Source organism: Caenorhabditis remanei, chromosome I, assembly GCF_010183535.1.
Source record: "Caenorhabditis remanei strain PX506 chromosome I, whole genome shotgun sequence".
NCBI lineage: Eukaryota > Metazoa > Nematoda > Chromadorea > Rhabditida > Rhabditidae > Caenorhabditis > Caenorhabditis remanei.
In genome coordinates, this window is record NC_071328.1 from 16059732 (window position 1) to 16079666 (window position 19935).

The window sequence follows — 19935 nt, forward strand, 5'->3', positions numbered from 1 at the left end:
GCAAATTCATATATTTTACTGGCTGGCGCGCCTTTGGCGCGTTTCGGGATAGATTTTCAATCTGAAAGATTGGTGCCTGGGGCGCCTTTGACGCGTTTCATGATAGTGTTTAATCAGAATTTGGTTTTTTTTCTGACTGGGGCGCCTTTCTGATCGATTTTATAGCAAAAACTTGATTTTTCCCTGATTTTCAGCCAAATTCTTCTAAATTTTTACTGTCTGCCGCACCGTTGACGCGTTCTGAAGAGAGCTGAACGATTGGTGTCTGGGGCGCGTTTGGCGCGTTCTAAGATAGTTTTTCGGTAAAAATTTGATAATTTCGAAGCGTTTCTATCAATTTTATTCTGCTGGGGCGCCTTTGACGCGTTCCTTATAGCAAACACTATATTTTTCTTTGATTTTCAGCAAAATTCTTCGATTTTTCTCAAACTGGCGCGACGTTTCCGCTCTTACCATATCCCCATATCTTCTATCGAACGAATGTTTTGCCAACAGATTTCTCAACAGTAGAATTGGTCGTTTCCTGTAATCCTTTGTCTCCCGTATACACGCAACCAATTCTTGCATCAGAAGGCCAACGATGAAATGATTCTGAGCGAACGATGGGCTCAGATGCCATTCTCCGGAGCATGAGGCGTCTGAAAATGATGGGTTTGATGGTGGATTTTTGACATGAATTTTCAGATTTTCAGGTTTTTTTGGCGGCAAATTGCTGAAAATTTGAGATTTTCAGCGCTTTTTTAGAGCCGAAAACATTCATTTTCAACGTTTTTGGCTGAATATCGCATACTCTGCAAAATTAGTTAAACTATATTGTATCCTCTTGTAAATTCCAGATTTTCCACATTTGTACGGTCTGAAACTCAATTTTTTGAGATTTTTGGTAAATCTTCAATCATTTCGGCTGAAAATCACAATTAAATATAGTTTTCGGGGTTTTTTCCTGCAATGAAGTTCAAACTTCCCGTATTTTCCTGAAACTCAAAATTCCAGCATTTCAGCTCTTTTGGGGTAAAAACACGAATTTCCAAAGTTTTTCAAGGCAAAATTGAGTACAGATGTGGCTTTGACTGAAAACTTAAGAATTTCAATTTTTAAAGCCTTCAATACCAAATTTTGAAGTTTTAGGTTAAAAATCGCGTAAATTTATAGTTTCTTGGACAAAAAAAGGAACATTTCCAGAAATTCAGCCAGTTTCTGGCTGAAATTTCATAAATCTCCTCGCCGAAACTCTCACATCGATCCGTTTCATTTGTCTCAAGTGTTGGCGTGTTGAATATCTGATTGAAGAATCGTGACAGAAATCCGGATCCGCTGGCTGAAAATTAAAGAAATTCGAGATGGCCGGAGGGTCGGTGACGCGTTTTTTTCAGATCAAAAACCTCTTTTTTGTCAATTTTATGCAAAAAATTGTCTTTTTTTTCAGTTTTTTGATTGAAAAATTCTTTTTTAATAGATTTCAGTCTGAAAACCGCTGTTTTCAGCAAATTTTGACTGATTTTCTCTCGTGTTCATGTTAAACCTCTTTGTTCAATTTTCAGCCGAATTTTCGCAATTTTTTAAAGCGATTTTTGGCCAAAAATTATCATTTTTCTTAATTGTTTGATTGAAAATTTCCATTTTAATCGATTTCAGCCTGAAAATGACTGTTTTTAAGCAAATTTCGTGTAATTCATTTTTATTTCGTCAAATGTTCGCTGAAATTCGATTTTCCGTCAAATTTATTCAATTTTCAATCAAAAAGTGCCAATATTTCATGATTTCGGCTGAAAATTGGAATTGGAGATGGCTGACGCGCCTGTGACGCGTTTTTACTGAGGAAGTTGAATTTTGGCCAATTTTTTTTTAAATTAGAAACTTTTCAAATGTCAATTTTACCGAAAAATTATAATTTTTCTAAAATTTTCGATTAAAAAACTCTATTTTATCGGTTTCAATCTGAAAATCTTATTACGTTAAAAATCTTGTTTTCAGCCAAATTTTCTCAATTTATCAATTAAAAATCGGTAAAAATGTCAATTTTTCATGATTTTCAATCGATTTTTTTGCCTTTTCTATCAAAATCCCTCATTTATCCCTGAATCCTCTCTTACCATTAGTAGTCTGTAACTGTGTATCGACGACTCCACCCGAATAATTCAATCGTTGAATCTGAGATGCTCCATTTATCAAGACGGGAAGATTCAGTGGGACGTGGTGTTCGTGAAGACACAGAATCTCCAAAAAGTCTGTCTTATAGTCACGAAGAGCTCGGAAATCTGTGTCGTCGAGGCGAGAGATGTAGTTGTGAATCCAACGGAATACGACGCCACGGTCCACGAAATTCAGGGCGAACTGGAAAAAAAAACAGAGAATTTGGGCGATTTTTGAATGAAATTTTCAGATTTGCAGCTTTTTCTAAAGATTTTTGACTTTCAATTTTTTAAATAAAAATAGTTTTTTTTTCCGGATTTTCAGCTTTTTTGGAGCCTATCCGCATTTTAATGTGGAAATAATGAACTGGTGCACTTTCGGCGCGTCTTTCAGATGTTTTTCGGTAAAATTTCTGGGGGCTGGGGCACCTTGGGCGCGTTTTATATGGACATTTTTGAAAATTACAAGAGCTGGCGCACCTTTGACGCGTTTTGTGCAATCTTTACTGCCAAGGGGTTAGAAATCAATTTTTTTCAATTTAACTCAATTTTTTTGGGTCTGAAACTCAATGAGGTTTTTTGTTGGAAATTGCATAAAAATATGGTTTTCGGACTGAAAATTCCTGCTGGCGTGTCTTTGAACCAGAAAAGGCACTTTTTGAGGGGAAAAACAGAAAATTCGGACAGAATTTTATGGAAAAAAAGCGGCTGGCGTGTCGTTGACGCGTTTTTAGGAAGCGAAAAGTTAATTTCCCTATAAAATTATAAAATTTTCAGCGCATTATTGAAAAATTGTGATCTGGGGTGTCGTTGACGCGTTTTTAGTGGAAAAGAAAGTTTTTTGACCAGAATTTTATGAAATTTAAGACTATCAAAAAATTATGATCTTGGAGCTGCTGGGGCGCCTTAGGCTCGTTTTTTCGAGGTTTTTGGTTGGAAATTGCAAAGAAATATGGTTTTCGGACTGAAAATGCCAGATTTTCAGACCTTTTATAGCCTAAAACACTAATTTTCAATGTTTTTCGAGTCAAAATTCGATATAGGTATGGTTGTTGACTGAAAACTTCACAATTTCAGCATTTTTCAATCCTCCAATACAAATTTTTGAGATTTTTGGTTGAAAATCGCATGGAACTATATTATTTCTGGCTAAAACTTCCAGATTAACAGAAAAAAACATATTTTTGATCAATTTTCATTCAAAAATGTGGAAAAACATGCACCTGGCGTGTCTTTGTGGCGCGTTTTAAATCTATTTTTGATCCTCGAAAATTCTAAAAATTTCACTATCCAATGTATTCTGGCGTGCCTTTGACGCATTCCAACTATTTTCCGTCGATTTCTTTCAATTTTTGACGTTTTTTTGCAAGTTTTCGACTCTAAATTAGTTCAAAACACTGAAAGGGGACGCGTTTTGAATCAAATTATGTGATTTTCGGCTAGAAATCGCTGCCTTTTGACGCTTTTTGACGGATTTTCAACCAGAAATTGAGAAAAACAAGTTGTCTGGGGTGCCTTAGACGCGTTTTCGTATAAAATTCCGTACCCTGGCCAAATAAGCGAAGGCGAGATTCGCACACCGACTCTCGTCCTTCATCTCCTTGTGTTTCGTGACAATTTGTTGTACTCCAACATCCAAAATGAGTCCCATTTGTTCCAAAATTTCAGTCGGGAATCGATCCCTTTGTGATATTTTATTCAACTGCTCACTGCACATTGTCTGTGCCATACTCTTGATAATTGCATCTGTCAGAACCCATAGTTGACGGTAGAGTTGACCCAATTCATCTGGGGATTCTGATTGCATTTCACGCATCTGAAAGTTGCAGAGGGATTACTGTAGGTGGGTACTTCACTCTTCCATGTCTGGCGCACCTATGGCGCATTTTTGAGCTATCGCTGAATGTAGAAGTTATAGTGGGATTACTGTAGAAAGGTACTGTAGCGCTGGTTGACTGAATGTCACTACTTATCAATCATTTCAGTTTCTGGCGCACCTTCGACGCGCGTTTTAAAATCGTTCATAACAATTTTGTCAGTTTTGACGCGTTTCTATTAATCTTTTCTCTGTCTGGGGCGCCTATGACGCGTTTACTACAATTGATATATCGATTTTCGCTAAAATCCAACAATTTCTTATGAAAATTAGCGGTTTTGAAGAAAAACTCAGCGGTCATCGCAGTTTCAGCGTTTATTCAGAAAATTTCCAATTTTTTTTTTCAAAATTTGGTTTCTGGTTGAAATTTGATCAATTTTTGGTCGAAATTAAGATGTTTTTGGCTGATTTCCGTTCAAAACTCTGCGTTTTTTACCGAATTTTCGCGATTTTTGCTTTGTTTCAACAATTTTGACAGAAAATGAACGAATTTGGTTGTAATTTTACCGATTTTCTCCAAAGTTGAACAGTTTTCTAGCTTAAACTGAAAATTCTGAAAGTTAGGGCATTACTGTAGGGATACTGTAGTCGCAATTTTAACTGATAAAAATTTCACAATTTCGGATGAAAATGCTTGGAATCGCTTAAAAAACGCCCTGAAAACGACAAAACTAGAATAAAAATGCTCAAGAATTGTCTGAAAATATTAAGAAATCTATGAAACTCCCTCTATTTCCTCGAAATTCTGCGATTTTCAGAATTTTCAGTATCTGGTGCACCTTTGACGCGTTTTGTGCTTCACATGTACTGTCAGGGGCGCCTCACGCGCGTTTCTGGAAGGTTTGGCTAGGTGTCAGGCGCACCTTTGACGCGTTTCTAAATAATAATAAATTTGGTCACTTTTGACGCGTTTCTTTCAATCTAATTCTGGGGCGACTTTGGCGCGTTTTTGATATATTTCGTAGCAAAAAAATTAGTTTATAACGCATTTTTCTTCGATTTTCAGCCAAATTTCTCCAACTTTTTGAATGTCTGGCGCGCATTTGACGCGTTTTGGGCAATTTGTACTGCCAGGGGCACCTCAGGCGCGTTTAGGGGAGATTTTCAAGCTTGGTGTCTGGCGCATCTTTGACGCGTTTCAGATAGACTTTGATGCAAAAAACTCAGTTTATAACGCATTTTTCTTCAATTTTCAGCCAAATTCTTCCAGTTTTTTACTGTCTGGCGCGCCTTGGTCGCGTAACTTACCAAAGTGGGCAAATGTCTACAAATGACAGAATAAATCGTCGCCTCATGGGACACAAATTGCTCTCGAGCCGCCGCATCCGCGAAATTCGATTTCACAAACCGCCGGACGACTCTCGCCCGCCCATTCTGATGACACATATCGCATATCGAGATGATCGATCTGAAAATGACATTGTAGTTTGTAGTCTTTGTAGTTTTTGTAGTCTGGCTGGGGGTACCGTAACGTGGCAATCGCAAGCTGTTCAGTTGATGCTTGGGGAAGAATGGCGAATAGACGGCCGAGAACAATCGGAAGGAATACAAGCAGACGATCGAATGGCACGTCGGAGAGCAACTGCAAAAAGGGGCGTGGTCAGGGATTACTGTAGTTTCAGAAAGGGACACAAAAGGGGCCACACGCAGAGGGATCGGTAATTATCTGATTTTTAAGCATTTTTTTTTACTAAAATTCGCAGTTTTTCGTAAATTTTTTCTTAAAATGCAAAATTTCAGTATTGGAGCCGAAAAACGCGTCAAAAGCCCGCCAGAAAAATAACATTTTTAGCGAAAATGATTAATTTTCGGTCGAACGGATGTGTGGTTTCAAAGAGTTTCAAAACATTGAAATTGGAGCCAAAAAATGCGCCAAAGGCACGCCTGATATCGTTCAAAATCGATAAGTTAGAATTGTCTGGCGCGCCTTTGTCGCTTTTTCCGTCTGGAAACCGCGTCAAAAGCACGCCAGACGCCCTATAACAATTGAAAATCGCTCAAAACCGAAAAATTTGAATGATCTGGCGCGCCTTTGCCGCTTTTTCTTGATTCTCTAGAACTAATTATAAGTAGTTATGACTCAATTTTGGTGGAAAATTGATAGTTTTGTGGGCGGAGCCTCATATTTAGAGTGGATTACGGTAGTTTTGGGTGAAATTTGGACAGAAAATTCGCATTTTCTGCAAAATTTTACAAAAAAACTGTGAATTTGAGTCAAAATGACACTGAAATTAGAGAAAATGGATGAAAAACCAAAGATTTTCGAGTCAGGGGCGCCTTTCGCGCGTTTCTCTTGCAAAACGATTGAAACTGGCGCGCCTAGGACGCGTTTCAGGGGAAGTTTCACGAAAAAGTGTGAATTTGAATCAAAAAATTGCTGAAAAAACCGAAGAATATCGGATATTAGATCAATTTTTTCGCTTTTTCAGTGGTTAGATTGTGAAAATAAGGGAAACTGAATGAATTAGTCTATATAAATTTCAGCAGAAAAGGGGCGTACACGTATCGAGTGTAGAAGATGTTTCATGTGTGGATGCTCGTCTTCTAACGACATTGATCGTTGCATTGAATCGGCAATCGGAGAACACGAACGGGGGTGAGAAGACGATAGGATGTCTCCAGATGGAGGCGATGACGATTTCGATTTCACCATTCTCTGAAAATGAGACTGAAATAGAAGAAGGGAAGAGGTTAAAGTGAGTTATAGGGGCAAGAGGACCTTAAAATGACACTGAAATGAGAGAAAAACCAAATACGTTAGAAATTAAAGAGTCAGGGGCACCTTCGGCGCGTTTTCTAACTGAAAAAGAACCAAAATTTATGCAAATGAGGTGGCTGGGGCGCGTTAGACGGTTTTCCTTCAAAAAACGTTAGAAACGGGGGTGCCTAGGACGCGTTTCAGATCCCTATATCAAATTTAAATTAAAGAGTCAGGGGCACCTTCGGCGAGTTTCTTTCGCAAAACGTTTGAATCTGGCGCGCCTGGGGCGCGTTCGGTGTCATTTTCAATCGCGCATCAGGCGCGTTTCGAGCAATCTGTGCTATCAAGGGCGCCTAAGCCGCGTTTTAAGATGATTTTTGATAAAAATTGATTATTTTTGACGCGTTTCTGACAGCAAAAACTCGATTTTTCTTGGATTTTCAGCCAAATTTTAAGATGAGGAAAATCTGAAATTTCAGTCATTTTCTCTCTCATTTACCTTCAAACTGTCGGCGGCGTCTCCAATAATTCCTTTCGCGGAGAGTCGATCGCATGCTTGAAAGAATGTTTGTAGTTTTGGATCAGTTGTGAAAACGGATGAAACGAGACGGAGACGAACACGAAAGAGAGGTTTCTGATCGACCCAACGGACTTCTGATTGAGCGTCTTCCTGGAAAAACTGATAGGAGGATTACGGTTTTTGGGGAGTCATAATAATTCATAATTTTGTCATTTTTGTTGAATGAAAACACTTGGAATCGCTTAAAAACGCTCTGAAAACGACAAAACTAATATGAAAATGCTGGCGCACCTCTGGCGCGTTTTTGAGCTATCGCTGAAGGTAAGAGTACAGAATCAGGCGCACTATTGGCGCGTTTCTTGTAATGTTGCTACAGTAATTATTGTGAGAAGGGTACTGTAGTTTCAGACAGGATTACTGTAAATCAGTTTTAGACGCAAAATTTCAGAATTTTGGATGAAAAGTTCTAAAAACAACAAAACTAGTGCAAAACTGCTGGAAAATGCTTAAAATATGTCTGAGAATAGTCAGAAAATCATGAAAATCTTTCTGAATTCGATTCTGAAGGTTGAAAATCTACATTTTCTATTATTTTGACAATTTTTCGTTCAGCGAAATCAGGGCCCGGCCCGAGCAAATTGGCGCGAAAGTCAAATTTTCCAATTTTTTTCCAATTTTTTCGCGAAAAAGTCAAATTTTCGACTATCATTTTTAGTGGTTTTCAGCGGTTTAGTGGTAGTTTGAACTGAAAAATTCAAAAAATTAAGCGAAAATCGGTGTAAATTTTAAAAAATCCCGTCAGAAAACATAACTTCTGAGCTAAAACTTTAAAAATTTTGAATGAAAATCACTATTTTCAATTTTTAAGGTAAAATCTTTAAAAATTCAGCATTTTACACTATTCCTGATGCTCAGTTTTCACTAAAAACTCTAAAAAAAAACCCCTTAAGATTTTGACAACTTTTGAGCCAAAAACAGCTGAAAATTGTCATTTTTCGTTGTTTTCAGTGATTTTTATCTCATTTTCAGCAACTTGCGGCCTATTTTTGGGTTCGAAATGCGACTTTCCCTTAATTTCAGCCCCCAAAACACAATTTTACCCCTTTTCCAGCCATTCCAGTCGGTTTCAATCGATAATAATTCTGTGGTAGATCGATAGCGACAGGCAGTGCGAATTCCTGTTCATCACTCTCCATAATCAATCGATCCTTTTTCCAGACGAGTGGAAGCCACGAGTATCCAATGGGTGTTTCCGTTGATTCTGATGATTTGACACTGGAATTTCCAGCGACTGAAATGTGAGAAAACGAGAATAGCAAGTGATCGGACGTCGTCAGATTCAATGGAAGTTGTGTTTTCATCTCCTCTCCGAATACGGGATTCTGTTGATGATGTTGGATGGAACATGTGGATGATATACAGTATGGACCGGCTGGAGACATTCTATCCACCATCGCTTTCTCTGGAATCGCCTCTTCTCCACGAACGAAACGGACGGTACACGAGATGTTTCGCGCTTTTGAAAACGCTTTTTGAGAGTCGTATCTGCAAGAGAAAAAGTTGGATTGAGAGGGGTACTGTAGGCTTAGGCTCCGCCCACAATTTTCGTTACGCTTAAGATAGTAAAAAACAAGATAAACGGATTCACAAGTAATTCATAAGCTCGACCTATTCCAGTATATGAACTGAAAGTGGGCGGAGCTTATCCCCTTTTGAGAGATTCTGTAGCTAAGCACCGCCCACAATTTAGTTTGAAAAAACAAACGAAAAGTGATTAGGGACCTCGAGGAGCCCCGTCCGGTATATAAGCTTAAAACGGGGGGAGCTTATATCAGTTATGGACTGACTGGTAGGCGGAGCCTATAGTTTTATGGATTAGTGGGCGGAGTATATCACCTATAGTGATGAGTGGGCGGAGCTTATAGTCCTTAAGAATTAGTGGCTTATTGTAAATAGAGGTCAATGGACGGTGCTAAGGGACAATAGAGATTGATGGGCAGAGCTTACAGTCGACAGAGATAAAGGGGCGGAGCTTATAGCCAATACAGATTTATGGGCGGAGCTTAAAGCCAATAAGGGCTATTGGGCGGATATTTTCGTCGATAGAGATTAATGAATGTAGCTTATAGCCTATATGGATTAGTGGGCGGGGTATATTGTCGACAGGGATCAGTGGGCGGAGCTTATTGTAAATCGAGGTTATTGGGCGGAGCTTATAGTCAATAAGGGCTATTGGGCGGATATTATCGTCGATAGAGACAAAAGGGCGGAGCTTATAGTCTATAAGCTCCGCCCACACTCGTCTCTCTTTTCCTGTTTCCCCTACGCTTATAATGCTCTAGACTCCGCCCACTTTCAGCCCTCTTTAACTCACTTCAATGACATCGGATATACGTAGAGAAGATTGGTGAGTGTCGTATAGGGCTGTGTCGGTTGATCTCCGAATGATTGAAGTTGAAAGACGGGCGGTCCTTTCGATTCTTCCGGTTTCCACGGATTCAATGGGTACAGCGATGGATTCACACGGTCTGAAAATATGGAAAGAAATTATTCGGATAGAAGTCACCGCCCACTTTAGAGGCTCCGCCCCCTTAAATCTGCAAATTTTAGGCTCTGCCCACATTTTGCTTAGAGCTCTAGGCTCCGCCCACTCAACTATGGAAGCATCAAGCACAATCCACTTGATCTTTATACCACCAGACTCCGCCCACTTTGACTATGTAGTCCAAAGACTCCGCCCACTTTTCCCATAACGCTAGTCTCCGCCTATTATGTTATAGTGAGTCTAGGCTCCGCCCCTTCTGTTATAGCGAGTCTAGGCTCCGCCCACCTTCTTTGCTTAAAGCTCCAGGCTCCGCCCACTTTTCCTATAACGCTAGTCTCCACCCACTTTTGGCTTAAAACTCCAGGCTCCGCTCACTTCATCTTTACACCGCTATGCTCCGCCCACGTTTTCACCAAACGCCAGTCTCCGCCCATTCTACTATTGTGAGTAAAGGCTCCGCCCATTTTCGGCCAAAGATCTAGGCTCCGCCCCTTTTTCGCTTAAAATAAAGATCTAGGCTCCGCCCATTATTCGCCTGCGCTTTAGGCTCCGCCCATTTTCGGCCAAAGATCTAGGATTCGGCCAACTGCACATTTCTCCCTTTCGACAATCAAAACTCCGCCTATTTTGAAGTTTTTGCCTTTAAAAAAATTCCAAGCCCCGCCCCTTTTTTCTTTCAATTTTCAGCCTATTTCTACAGAAAACTTACTCAAATAATCGAGCACATTGGCTCGGGTATTCAACGCGACACTAATCGACGCATTCGGCACGATGAGTTTGCTCTGTTTCTCCAATTTGTTGAATTCCATCAGATTCTTCTGCAAATCCACGTCACTATATCGATTCGGATCACATTTGAACAATTGGAGTGCGTCGGCACCCGTCTTCGACCATACTGTAGATGTGGGCGTGGTTGTGGTGGATGACGTGGCGGGGAGTACGGTAGATGGTGACGTCATCATTGAGGAGGCGGACGTGTTGAAGGAGGGGGCGGAGCTTTCGTTGTTCTGACGGAGTTCTGGGAAGAGAGGTTTGGCGGTCCACGCGAATCGTTGACGGTGTCCTTCGAGACGTGTCATCGAAGAGGATATCGTTTTTTGGAGTTTCGCAACTGTTTTGGGGTCTGCGGAGGATCTGGAACTAGTGGGAGGGGTTAATAGGATCGAGATTTGATCCTAGAGGTTACTGTAGCTATATCCAAGTCTCTAGGATCCAAGAGATTGGGATCCTAAAATTCAACACTTCCGATCCTAGGGATTACTGTAGCTAGATCCAGGATTCAGGGATCTTAGGGATTACTGTAGCTTGGAATCCTAAAATTCAACACTTCCGATCCTAGGGATTACTGTTGCTAGATCCAGGATTCAGGGATCTTAGGGATTACTGTAGCTTGGAATCCTAAAATTCAACACTTCCGATCCTAGGGATTACTGTAGCTAGATCCAGGATTCAGGGATCTTAGGGATTACTGTAGCTTGGAATCCTAAAATTCAACACTTCCGATCCTAGGGATTACTGTTGCTAGATCCAGGATTCAGGGATCTTAGGGATTACTGTAGCTTGGAATCCTAAAATTCAACACTTCCGATCCTAGGGATTACTGTAGCTAGATCCAGGATTCAGGGATCTTAGGGATTACTGTAGCTTGGAATCCTAAAATTCAACACTTCCGATCCTAGGGATTACTGTTGCTAGATCCAGGATTCAGGGATCTTAGGGATTACTGTATCTTGGAATCCTAAAATTCAACACTTCAGATCCTAGGGATTACTGTAGCTAGATCCAGGATTCAGGGATCTTAGGGATTACTGTATCTTGGAATCCTAAAATTCAACACTTCCGATCCTAGGGATTACTGTACCTAGATCCAAAATGTAAGGAGCCTAGGGATTAATGTATCGCAGGGCCCTGCGAGTTAGCTGGTGTAGGATTGAGAATCGATCCTAGAGGTTACTGTAGCTACTATCTGGATCCAGGTTTCTGAGATCCTAGAGATTACTGTAGCTGGATCCAGGAGATTACTGTTTCCCAGGATCCAAAAACACAACACTTTGGATCCTAGAGATTACTGCTGCTAGATCCAGGGGTATAGGATCCTAGAGATTACTGTAGGTTGTGATCCTAGGGATTACTGTAGCTAGATCCAGGCTCCTAGGATCCTATAGGTTACTGTAGCTTGGATCCAGGATCAGGCTACAGTACACCCTAGATCCGAATAGATCCAGAGATCCTGGGTCGAACTACAGTACCCCAAATTCAATTTTTAAGCTGATCAACTGAATTTCGACACATTTTTTTAATAGATTTTCGTGATTTTAAAGCCAAAATTGTCAGTTTTTGGCAGACTTGCAACGGGCCGGGCCGGGCCGGGCCGGGCCGGGCCGGAATGAAAATTTCCAGGGCCCGGCCCGGCCCGGCCCGGTCGGCCCGGAAGTTCAGTACTGAAAAAAAATTCAAATTTTTTTTTTCGAAAATTTCCAGATTTTTTTGAAAAATATTTCTTAAAAACAATTTTTTGTAGGCTTCGAATGTTTTTGAGAAATATACTTGAGGAAAAATATGGAAAATGTTCAAAAAATAAATTTTTGGACAAAAAATTGTAGTGAAAAAAGTTCAAAAATTCAAATCCGGGCCGACCGGGCCGGGCCGGGCCGGAGCTTTCTCGGCCCGGAATCTTGCAAGTCTGGTTTTTGGTGGGGTATCTTCTAATTATGATTCTTTTGCGCTATTTAGAACTATTGAGATCCAGGATCGAGCTACAGTAATCCCTAGATCCAATTCTATCTAATTTTCGCTCGATTTTTCTAGTTTTTCGAGCTAAAAATTAGATTTTTGCTCATTTTCAATCGATTTTCATGATTTTTACACCGAAATTCTTGATTTTGGCTCATTTTCAACCGATTTTAATCATTTTTGTATCAAAATTTCAATCAATCTCTCCCCATTACTAACTTCATATACAACTCTGCTTGCGTATCACTCGACAACACTCGATCCACCCTACAAACAAGCCAAAGATCTCTATGATTCTGTGTTGACGGTGGCAATTGAAGAAGTGCTCGACTCGCCGTTCTCTCCACGAGAAGTGATCTCCGAATCCCATTAATTCGGCAACTCGCGTCGAAAACTGGCTCCGACACGTGTAGATCGTCTCCATTGACTAGAATCTGATATTCTTCGCAGATTCGGCGGGCTTCCAACGCGTCGAACACGAAAAATCGGACAAAAAACGGTTCGATTTGCTGTAAAACGCCGGAGGAATTGGGTAAACGGAGATGGAGACTGTGGAAATCGATAGAGATGAATAAAGGAATGGAAGTATTGAGTTGTTGAGGACGAATTTCCCGTTTCAACGATGAAGTTTTTCTCATTTTGACTGGAGAAAACGAGACGACGCCTTCTGAATCCGATGGACGCTTCTGACTTCTCGGAAGAATTGTGGAAGTTTCGAAATTCGAATGGGGAAGTGGTTGGAGACGATAGTATAGAGAGAACATGTTACGACGGTCGACGATGGGCGGTTGGAGGGCACGGGCCGCCGAGTTACGACCTCGCCATGGTTGCATTTCGCTCGTTCGTGCTGAAAAATAACAGTTTTTAGAGGTTTTTTGACTGAAAACTGGCGGAAAAGCCAACAAAAAATCTTTTTTTCAGAAATTTTCATGATTTTACTCAGTTTTCGGCTTGAAACAGCTCAGAAAGAGTAAAAAAGCCAGAATTTTCAAATGAAAAAGTCTCATTTTTCGACTTGAAACACGACATTTTCCTGTTAAACAAGTTTCTGGGACCAGTGGTGGGCGCGGAGTGAAATTAGTGACTCTCCCCGTGGCGGCAGCGGCCACAGCGCGGGGGGAAGAGAGCGCGAGAGAGCGCGCCCCACCATTGCCGACTGCGAGAGACGCAGACATTTCTCCTCCCCCCGTGGATTTTGGAGTGAAGCTCACAAGGGAACCTTTTAAGTGGTCCTTAATGCCAGTAAAAACTACCTATATAGGGTGAAAGAGCATGTTTCAAAACCTATAAATCAACTTTCAAAAGTTGCTTCCGTGACCTGTAAGTGTCTCAAGTTGCCATCTGAAAATTGACCATTTTTACCATTGATTTGCTGCATTTCGCCTTCTCGCCTCCTCCAAATCCTGTCACGTTTGTAATAAACTTCGGTGACACTTTAAAAACGTGTTCGGATGGCGCAGGTGGTTAGCGTCTAGGTGGAGAACAATTTTGGGCTGGTTCGACCCCTTCGCCATTTTTTTTCTTTTTTTTTGTTTGATTTCTTTTTTTCCAGCTTTTTTCAATGTTTTTTGGAAGCTATCATAAAAGTTTGGCGGCACCTCCGTCTGTCAACCGGCAGATCTCTCTTATAATCATCAATTGAAAGGGATTCAGAAGGAAATCACGTTGATGGTGGTACAAAAAGACTTTTATGATAGCTTCCAAAAAACATTGAAAAAAGCTGGAAAAAAGAAATCAAACAAAAAAAAGAAAAAAAATGGCGAAGGGGTCGAACCAGCCCAAAATTTTTCTCCACCTAGACGCTAACCACCTGCGCCATCCGAACACGTTTTTAAAGTGTCACCGAAGTTTATTACAAACGTGACAGGATTTGGAGGAGGCGAGAAGGCGAAATGCAGCAAATCAATGGTAAAAATGGTCAATTTTCAGATGGCAATTTGAGACACTTACAGGTCACGGAAGCAACTTTTGAAAGTTGATTTATAGGTTTTGAAACATGCTCTTTCACCCTATATAGGTAGTTTTTACTGGCATTAAGGACCACTTAAAAGGTTCCCTTGTCAGCTTCACTCGCGCCCACCACTGTCTGGGACGACTAAAAACTTTAGGGTTTGAAACGGGACGCGTCCCCGTCCCGCGCGTCCCGGATTGTCATAAAACAGTCAAAAATGAACCGAAATTCTTGAAACTTTGAAAATCGCGTCCCCAGCTATGTCTTCAGGCTCTGTGAAAGTTTGACTACTCCCCGAAAAAAATTGGCTGTTTTCCAAAAAGACCGGAAAATTTCGGGGACGCCCCATTTCGAGCGCTAAAAAACTTGATTAAAGCCCGGAAATAGTGTTTTTAACTATAAAAATTAAGGTTTTTCAGCTCCTTCCGGCTGAAAACCCAGAGAATTTTCAGATTTTTTCTCAATTTTTGGTGATAAAAATAGGGAAAAATAGTGAAAAATCAGCATTTTTCACGGAAAATGATTAAAAATCTGGAATTTTCAGCGTTTTCCATGAAAAAATGGTTTTAAAAATCGCGGATTTTCAGTTTTTTTGAGGAAAATTTATTTAAAATATGGAATTTTTAATCTTTTTTAATGAAAAATAGTCTAAAATCGGGGATTTTCAGCGTTTTTTAATGAAAAATTGTCAAAAATCGGGAAGTTTCGATCTTTTTTAATGGAAAATTATTCAAAAATGACTCAAAAAAACTAAAATGTTCCGGTTTTTTTTTGGGAAAAATGACTAAAATACGTGGATATATTTCGCACGTTCGTGCTGGAAAAGAGAAGGAGAGGTTTTTTGATGGGAAATTATCATTGGAGGTGAAAATTGAGTGAAATTTTCAAAAAATCTAGAACTCTCAGTGCTTTTTTGAGGGAAAATAACCAAAAAAAGAAAGATTTTAGCGTGTTTTGAAATAAAATCGCCAAAAATCGGAAATTTTCAGCTTTTTTGATAAGAAATTGTCAAAAATTTAACTTATTTGCAGAAAAAAACACCGGAAAACAATTTTAAATAACCAAAATACAAAGATTTTCTACATATTCAATCTAAAAATTCGGAGTTTTCTCTTACAATTGGAGCTATCCTCCGACCCGATGCTCTCCGTATCTGCTCCTTTTGATTTGATTGCCGATGAGGATGATGACGTGGCAACTGTATTCGTATCTCCTGACTTTGATCCTTTTGTGTCCAATTCAGAGCAAATCGATAAGGCGTCTTCTGGAAAAATGAGGAAATGAATTAGTTATTTCTCGATTTTTATCACTTTTCGACCGATTTTGACCAAATTTTTCAGTTTTTCAGCACTATAAGTCTTCAAAAAAAGCCATTTTTCCGGATATTTCAAGTTTTCAAACCAGAATTCCTAAATATTGAGATTTTCAGATTCTGAAGGTTCGGAAGGCGTCAGAAAACCTTTAGATCAAAAATAATTCCGAATTTTTACGTCATCTGGATATAAAATTTATAGTACCATACTGATTTTATTAAACTTTTTCAAAATTCTCAATTTTTATCATTTTTGGACCGATTTCGACCGGATTTTTTCAGTTTTTTTTCTTCGAAAATAGACAACTCAGTGCTATTTTATCAGTTTTTCTGCAAAAATATCGTTGAAAAATTCAACAAAAATCTCGAATTTTGTTCAATTTTTCCGTTTTTCAGTGAAAAAAGGGATTCTGGTGAGCAAAATTCTCAATTTTTATCATTTTTGGACCGATTTTGACCAAATTTTTCAGTTTTTCAGCACTAAAAGTCTTTAAAAAACCAATTTTTACCTTTATTAGCAAAAGCGATAGCAGTCTGTAACGCGACAAGCCACTCCTCCAACATCTGCGTCTCTTCACTCTCCAAAAGAACACATTTCTCGTCTCCCCCACGAATTTCCAGCACAGTTTTCCCTTTTTTCGTCGATTTAATCTGTGCAGTCGTCACTTTCAACGGAGCAATTTTCGGAGCCTCTTGAGGGAGTTTTCGTATTTCGAATGTGCATTCTCCACCCTCGAGACGTCTCAGAATACAGTATCTCCGTTTCGATGACGACGATTTGAGATTATCGAATAGAGTTGGAGCATCTGATTTGACGACATTCAGATTTCCCTCTTTCACCACTCCAATCCATCCATTCGTTGTGACTCCATAGGCCGCCCGTTCGTCTTCGAGTGCCATGTCTGATTCGAAGACCAATGATGACAATGTCTCATTCTCTATTGCCGAAGAGCTGAAATTACAGAGAGTCTGGGGTGTCTTAGGCGCTTTTTTCTATGAAAATCAAGGATTTGATAAGGTTTTTAGGTCGAAAAGGTAAAAAAATAACGTAAAAATATGACTGGTGTACCTTGGGCGCGAAATTTAGCCGAAAAATCGGAATTTTAAAGATTTTTTGAGTCAAAATAGCAATTTTTACCATTTTGCCCCGAAAATGAGGTTTTTTATATACGGATAGAATGAAAAATGAGGTGAAAATCTACAAAAACGAGAGAAGAGTGCCGAAATTCTCCATTTTAAAAGCGATATTAACAAAACAGCGGCGAAAAATGCGTGCGCGCGCCGGTAGGTCAACCTCGTCGAACTTATCTAAAAACGCGGATTTTTACAGGAAAATAAGAAAAAGCAGTGGAATTCGGTGGTTTTGGCTGAAAATCAATAAATTTAGACAATTTCTCCCGTTTAAAAATGCCATTTTTTGCAATTTTCTTCTCCAAAAAACCCCTCAATTCCGTACGTATTATTACGTCTCTCGCCGATACTTTCTCTCTCGTTTCCAATGGGGCGCAGTTGTAAGACAAGCGGGCTGCTAATAGAAGAGACACGGTCTAAAACGCGGATTTTTAAAGAAAAATATTTTGAAATCGAGAAAAATCATCAAAGATTGACTGAAAATCAATAAATTTAGACAATATTTCCTTCAAAATTGCAATTTTTCGGTCTAATAAAAGTAGAATCGGCTGGAGTGCCTGCGGCGCTATAATCGGCTGGGGTGCCTGCGACGCAGAAGCGACTTGGTATGCCAGCGGCACTAGAATTGTCTGGGGTACCTGCGGAGCAATCAAGCGAAAACTAGACATTTCTGCACTCAAAACAAGAATTTCAGATTAAAAAAAATAGAAATTAGTGACTTTTTGAAGATTTCTGACTAAAAACCGTTGAAAATTGTAGTTTCAGATGCAATTTTCCAAGAAAATCACTGAAAAATTATGATTTTTCGTTTAAAAATGTCATTTTTGCGACATTTCCCCCTCAATTGCGTACGTATTATCAGCTGAATAGTCTCCTGAGAACTTTGAATAATTGAATACAATTGATCTCTGTGATGTCGTATAGAATCTGAGTGCTTCTCGAGTCAATAACCATTTCGCTTGTTTTATATCCGACGGTTTTACCATCGGAATCGCCGTCTCACATTCTTGAACCGATGAGGATTCCTGGAAATATTTAGGGAGTTTTGATGGAAAAATGAGTGCAAAATACAATTTTTATATGAAAAATTGAATTTTGAGGGAATTTTCGGCTTGAAATTTGAGTTTTTGTGATGAAAACTTGATAAAAATCACGATTTTAAAGTTTTTTTCGGCTGAAAATACCAATTTTCAGTTTGGGGAAAAATGAGTGGAAAACTGAGTCTTCTGTAGAAATGTTGTTAATTTTTATAATTTTTAAGGGGTTTTCATTGAAAAAATAAGTTTTTCGTCGTTTTTTTGGCAATTTTAAAAGTTTTTCAGCCATTTTCAGAAAAAAAAATGGGGTTGAATGAATTTTGGAGAAAAATGAGTGGAAAAATCGACTTTTTTTGCAGAAATTTTTGTGATTTTAAGTTTTAGTCTAAAAAATTTCAATTTTCCAGTTTTTTTTAAAGAAATTAAAAGTAGAAAATCGAATTTTTGCAGAAATTTTTTTGATTTACATGAGTTTTTGGCCTGAAACAGCGCCGTATAGTCAAAAAGCCAGAATTTTTTGATAAATATTCCTTTTTTCGACTCGAAAAAGGACTATTCCGGTTTAAAACTTTAAAAATTAAGTTTCTATCTGACATTTTGGCAATTTTATTGAATTTTCAGCTTAAAATTAGAGTTTTTCGAGTAAAAGCTTGATTTTTAGGTGTTAAAATCGGGATTTTTCAGTCATTTTCGGAGGAAATTCGGGTTTGGGAGTGAAATTTTTGGTTTTATTGAGGATTTTAACCGGTTTTAATGACTTTTTAACACATTTTTTCTCAATTTTTGCCAATTTTTCCACTAAAAATCAATTTCTCTCCAATTCTCCCACACCTCAATATCATCTCTTGGAAACAGAACAATCTCCCTCTGGGCATCATTTTCCAACTGAATACTCCTCTCGTTTATAAACTTTTCGTAGTCAACCGGCTCACTGATCGGCGCTTTTCTCTGCAAAAATTTTCAAAATTTCGAATTTCTTCACTTTTTTTGACAAACCAGAGGGTTTTGAGCCACTAGAGCAGCTCTAACAGCGTCACGAGCCTCTCTAGCCAATCCTGGACGCCCAACACCAGCGGTGAATCTGGAAAATTGGTAAAAATTGAAAAAATTTGAATTTTTTGCAAAAATTTTTAGAAAAATCGGTATTTTCTGCAATTTTCAGCACTAACTTTCTGAGTTGTGACGTGGCAGTCTTTCCGGAAGCCAAACTGTCTGGAACGAGTGTGGAGGCGGTGCTTGAGTTGCCCGAGACAACAGATCGACGATCGTCGGTGGATTGAGAACCACTACGTGCTGTGGATGATCTCATTTTTCATCTGGAAATTTATTTTATTTACTTTCAACTGTTTTTTAATTGTTTTCAGCGAAAAAAATTGAGAAAAACGGTTAAAATCCGGCTGAAATTCATTGAAAACCTATAGAAATTTTCTGTCGTCAGGTTTAATGCAAAGTACGCAAACACCGTCACGTCAGAATGCAGACTCAGTGGAATTTTCAAAAAAAGGTTCAAAAAGAAAAAAAAATCACCGAAAAATGAGATTTTTCTACAAAAAAAAAGTAAAATACATCAGAAATCGACGAAATATACGATTTTCAACATGCTATTGTCTCAAGGGTGCCCCAAAACTGCGAATTTCCTCGCAATTCACCGAAAAAGAGAGAGAAATTAGAGGATTAGACAAAGAGAGGGGCCACTGGACCACAACGATTCGGTTATATTTAGAATTGATGAGAATATGATATAATGGGAGTTGGAGTGCTTGGAAATGGGGGAAATGTGAAGAAAAAAGGGAAAAATTGAAGTTTTTTTTTCGATTTTTCTAGAAAGATGGAGAGAGAACATTGTTTATTGCGTTGAAAAAACTTGTGAATGTTTATGTAACAACCGGAAACAGCACAGGAAATTGAAAAAAAGATGAAGCAGGAATTCTACCGATTTTTCACTACTTTTTTCAAGGAGCAGTAGAAGAAAGCAAAAAAAAAACGCGGAATAGATT

General features: G+C 39.1%; 1 protein-coding gene across 1 annotated transcript in view; it reads right to left on the reverse strand.

Annotated features, from left to right (window-relative positions):
• Positions 1-19247, reverse strand: part of GCK72_003401 (uncharacterized protein) — a gene marked incomplete at both ends in the record, with an annotated part of 36760 nt that extends 17513 nt beyond the window's left edge. The window contains 18 exons of the mRNA XM_053724035.1: positions 454-638; positions 1238-1318; positions 2094-2334; positions 3679-3948; positions 5257-5416; positions 5475-5590; positions 6509-6664; positions 7209-7379; positions 8330-8774; positions 9604-9757; positions 10484-10908; positions 12727-13354; positions 15576-15722; positions 16280-16722; positions 17754-17926; positions 18770-18886; positions 18935-19019; positions 19108-19247. Of these exons, the coding sequence (XP_053592680.1) occupies positions 454-638; positions 1238-1318; positions 2094-2334; positions 3679-3948; positions 5257-5416; positions 5475-5590; positions 6509-6664; positions 7209-7379; positions 8330-8774; positions 9604-9757; positions 10484-10908; positions 12727-13354; positions 15576-15722; positions 16280-16722; positions 17754-17926; positions 18770-18886; positions 18935-19019; positions 19108-19247 (4137 nt within the window). The remainder of the gene's footprint in view (positions 1-453; positions 639-1237; positions 1319-2093; positions 2335-3678; positions 3949-5256; positions 5417-5474; positions 5591-6508; positions 6665-7208; positions 7380-8329; positions 8775-9603; positions 9758-10483; positions 10909-12726; positions 13355-15575; positions 15723-16279; positions 16723-17753; positions 17927-18769; positions 18887-18934; positions 19020-19107) is intronic.
• Positions 19248-19935: the final 688 nt, after the last annotated feature.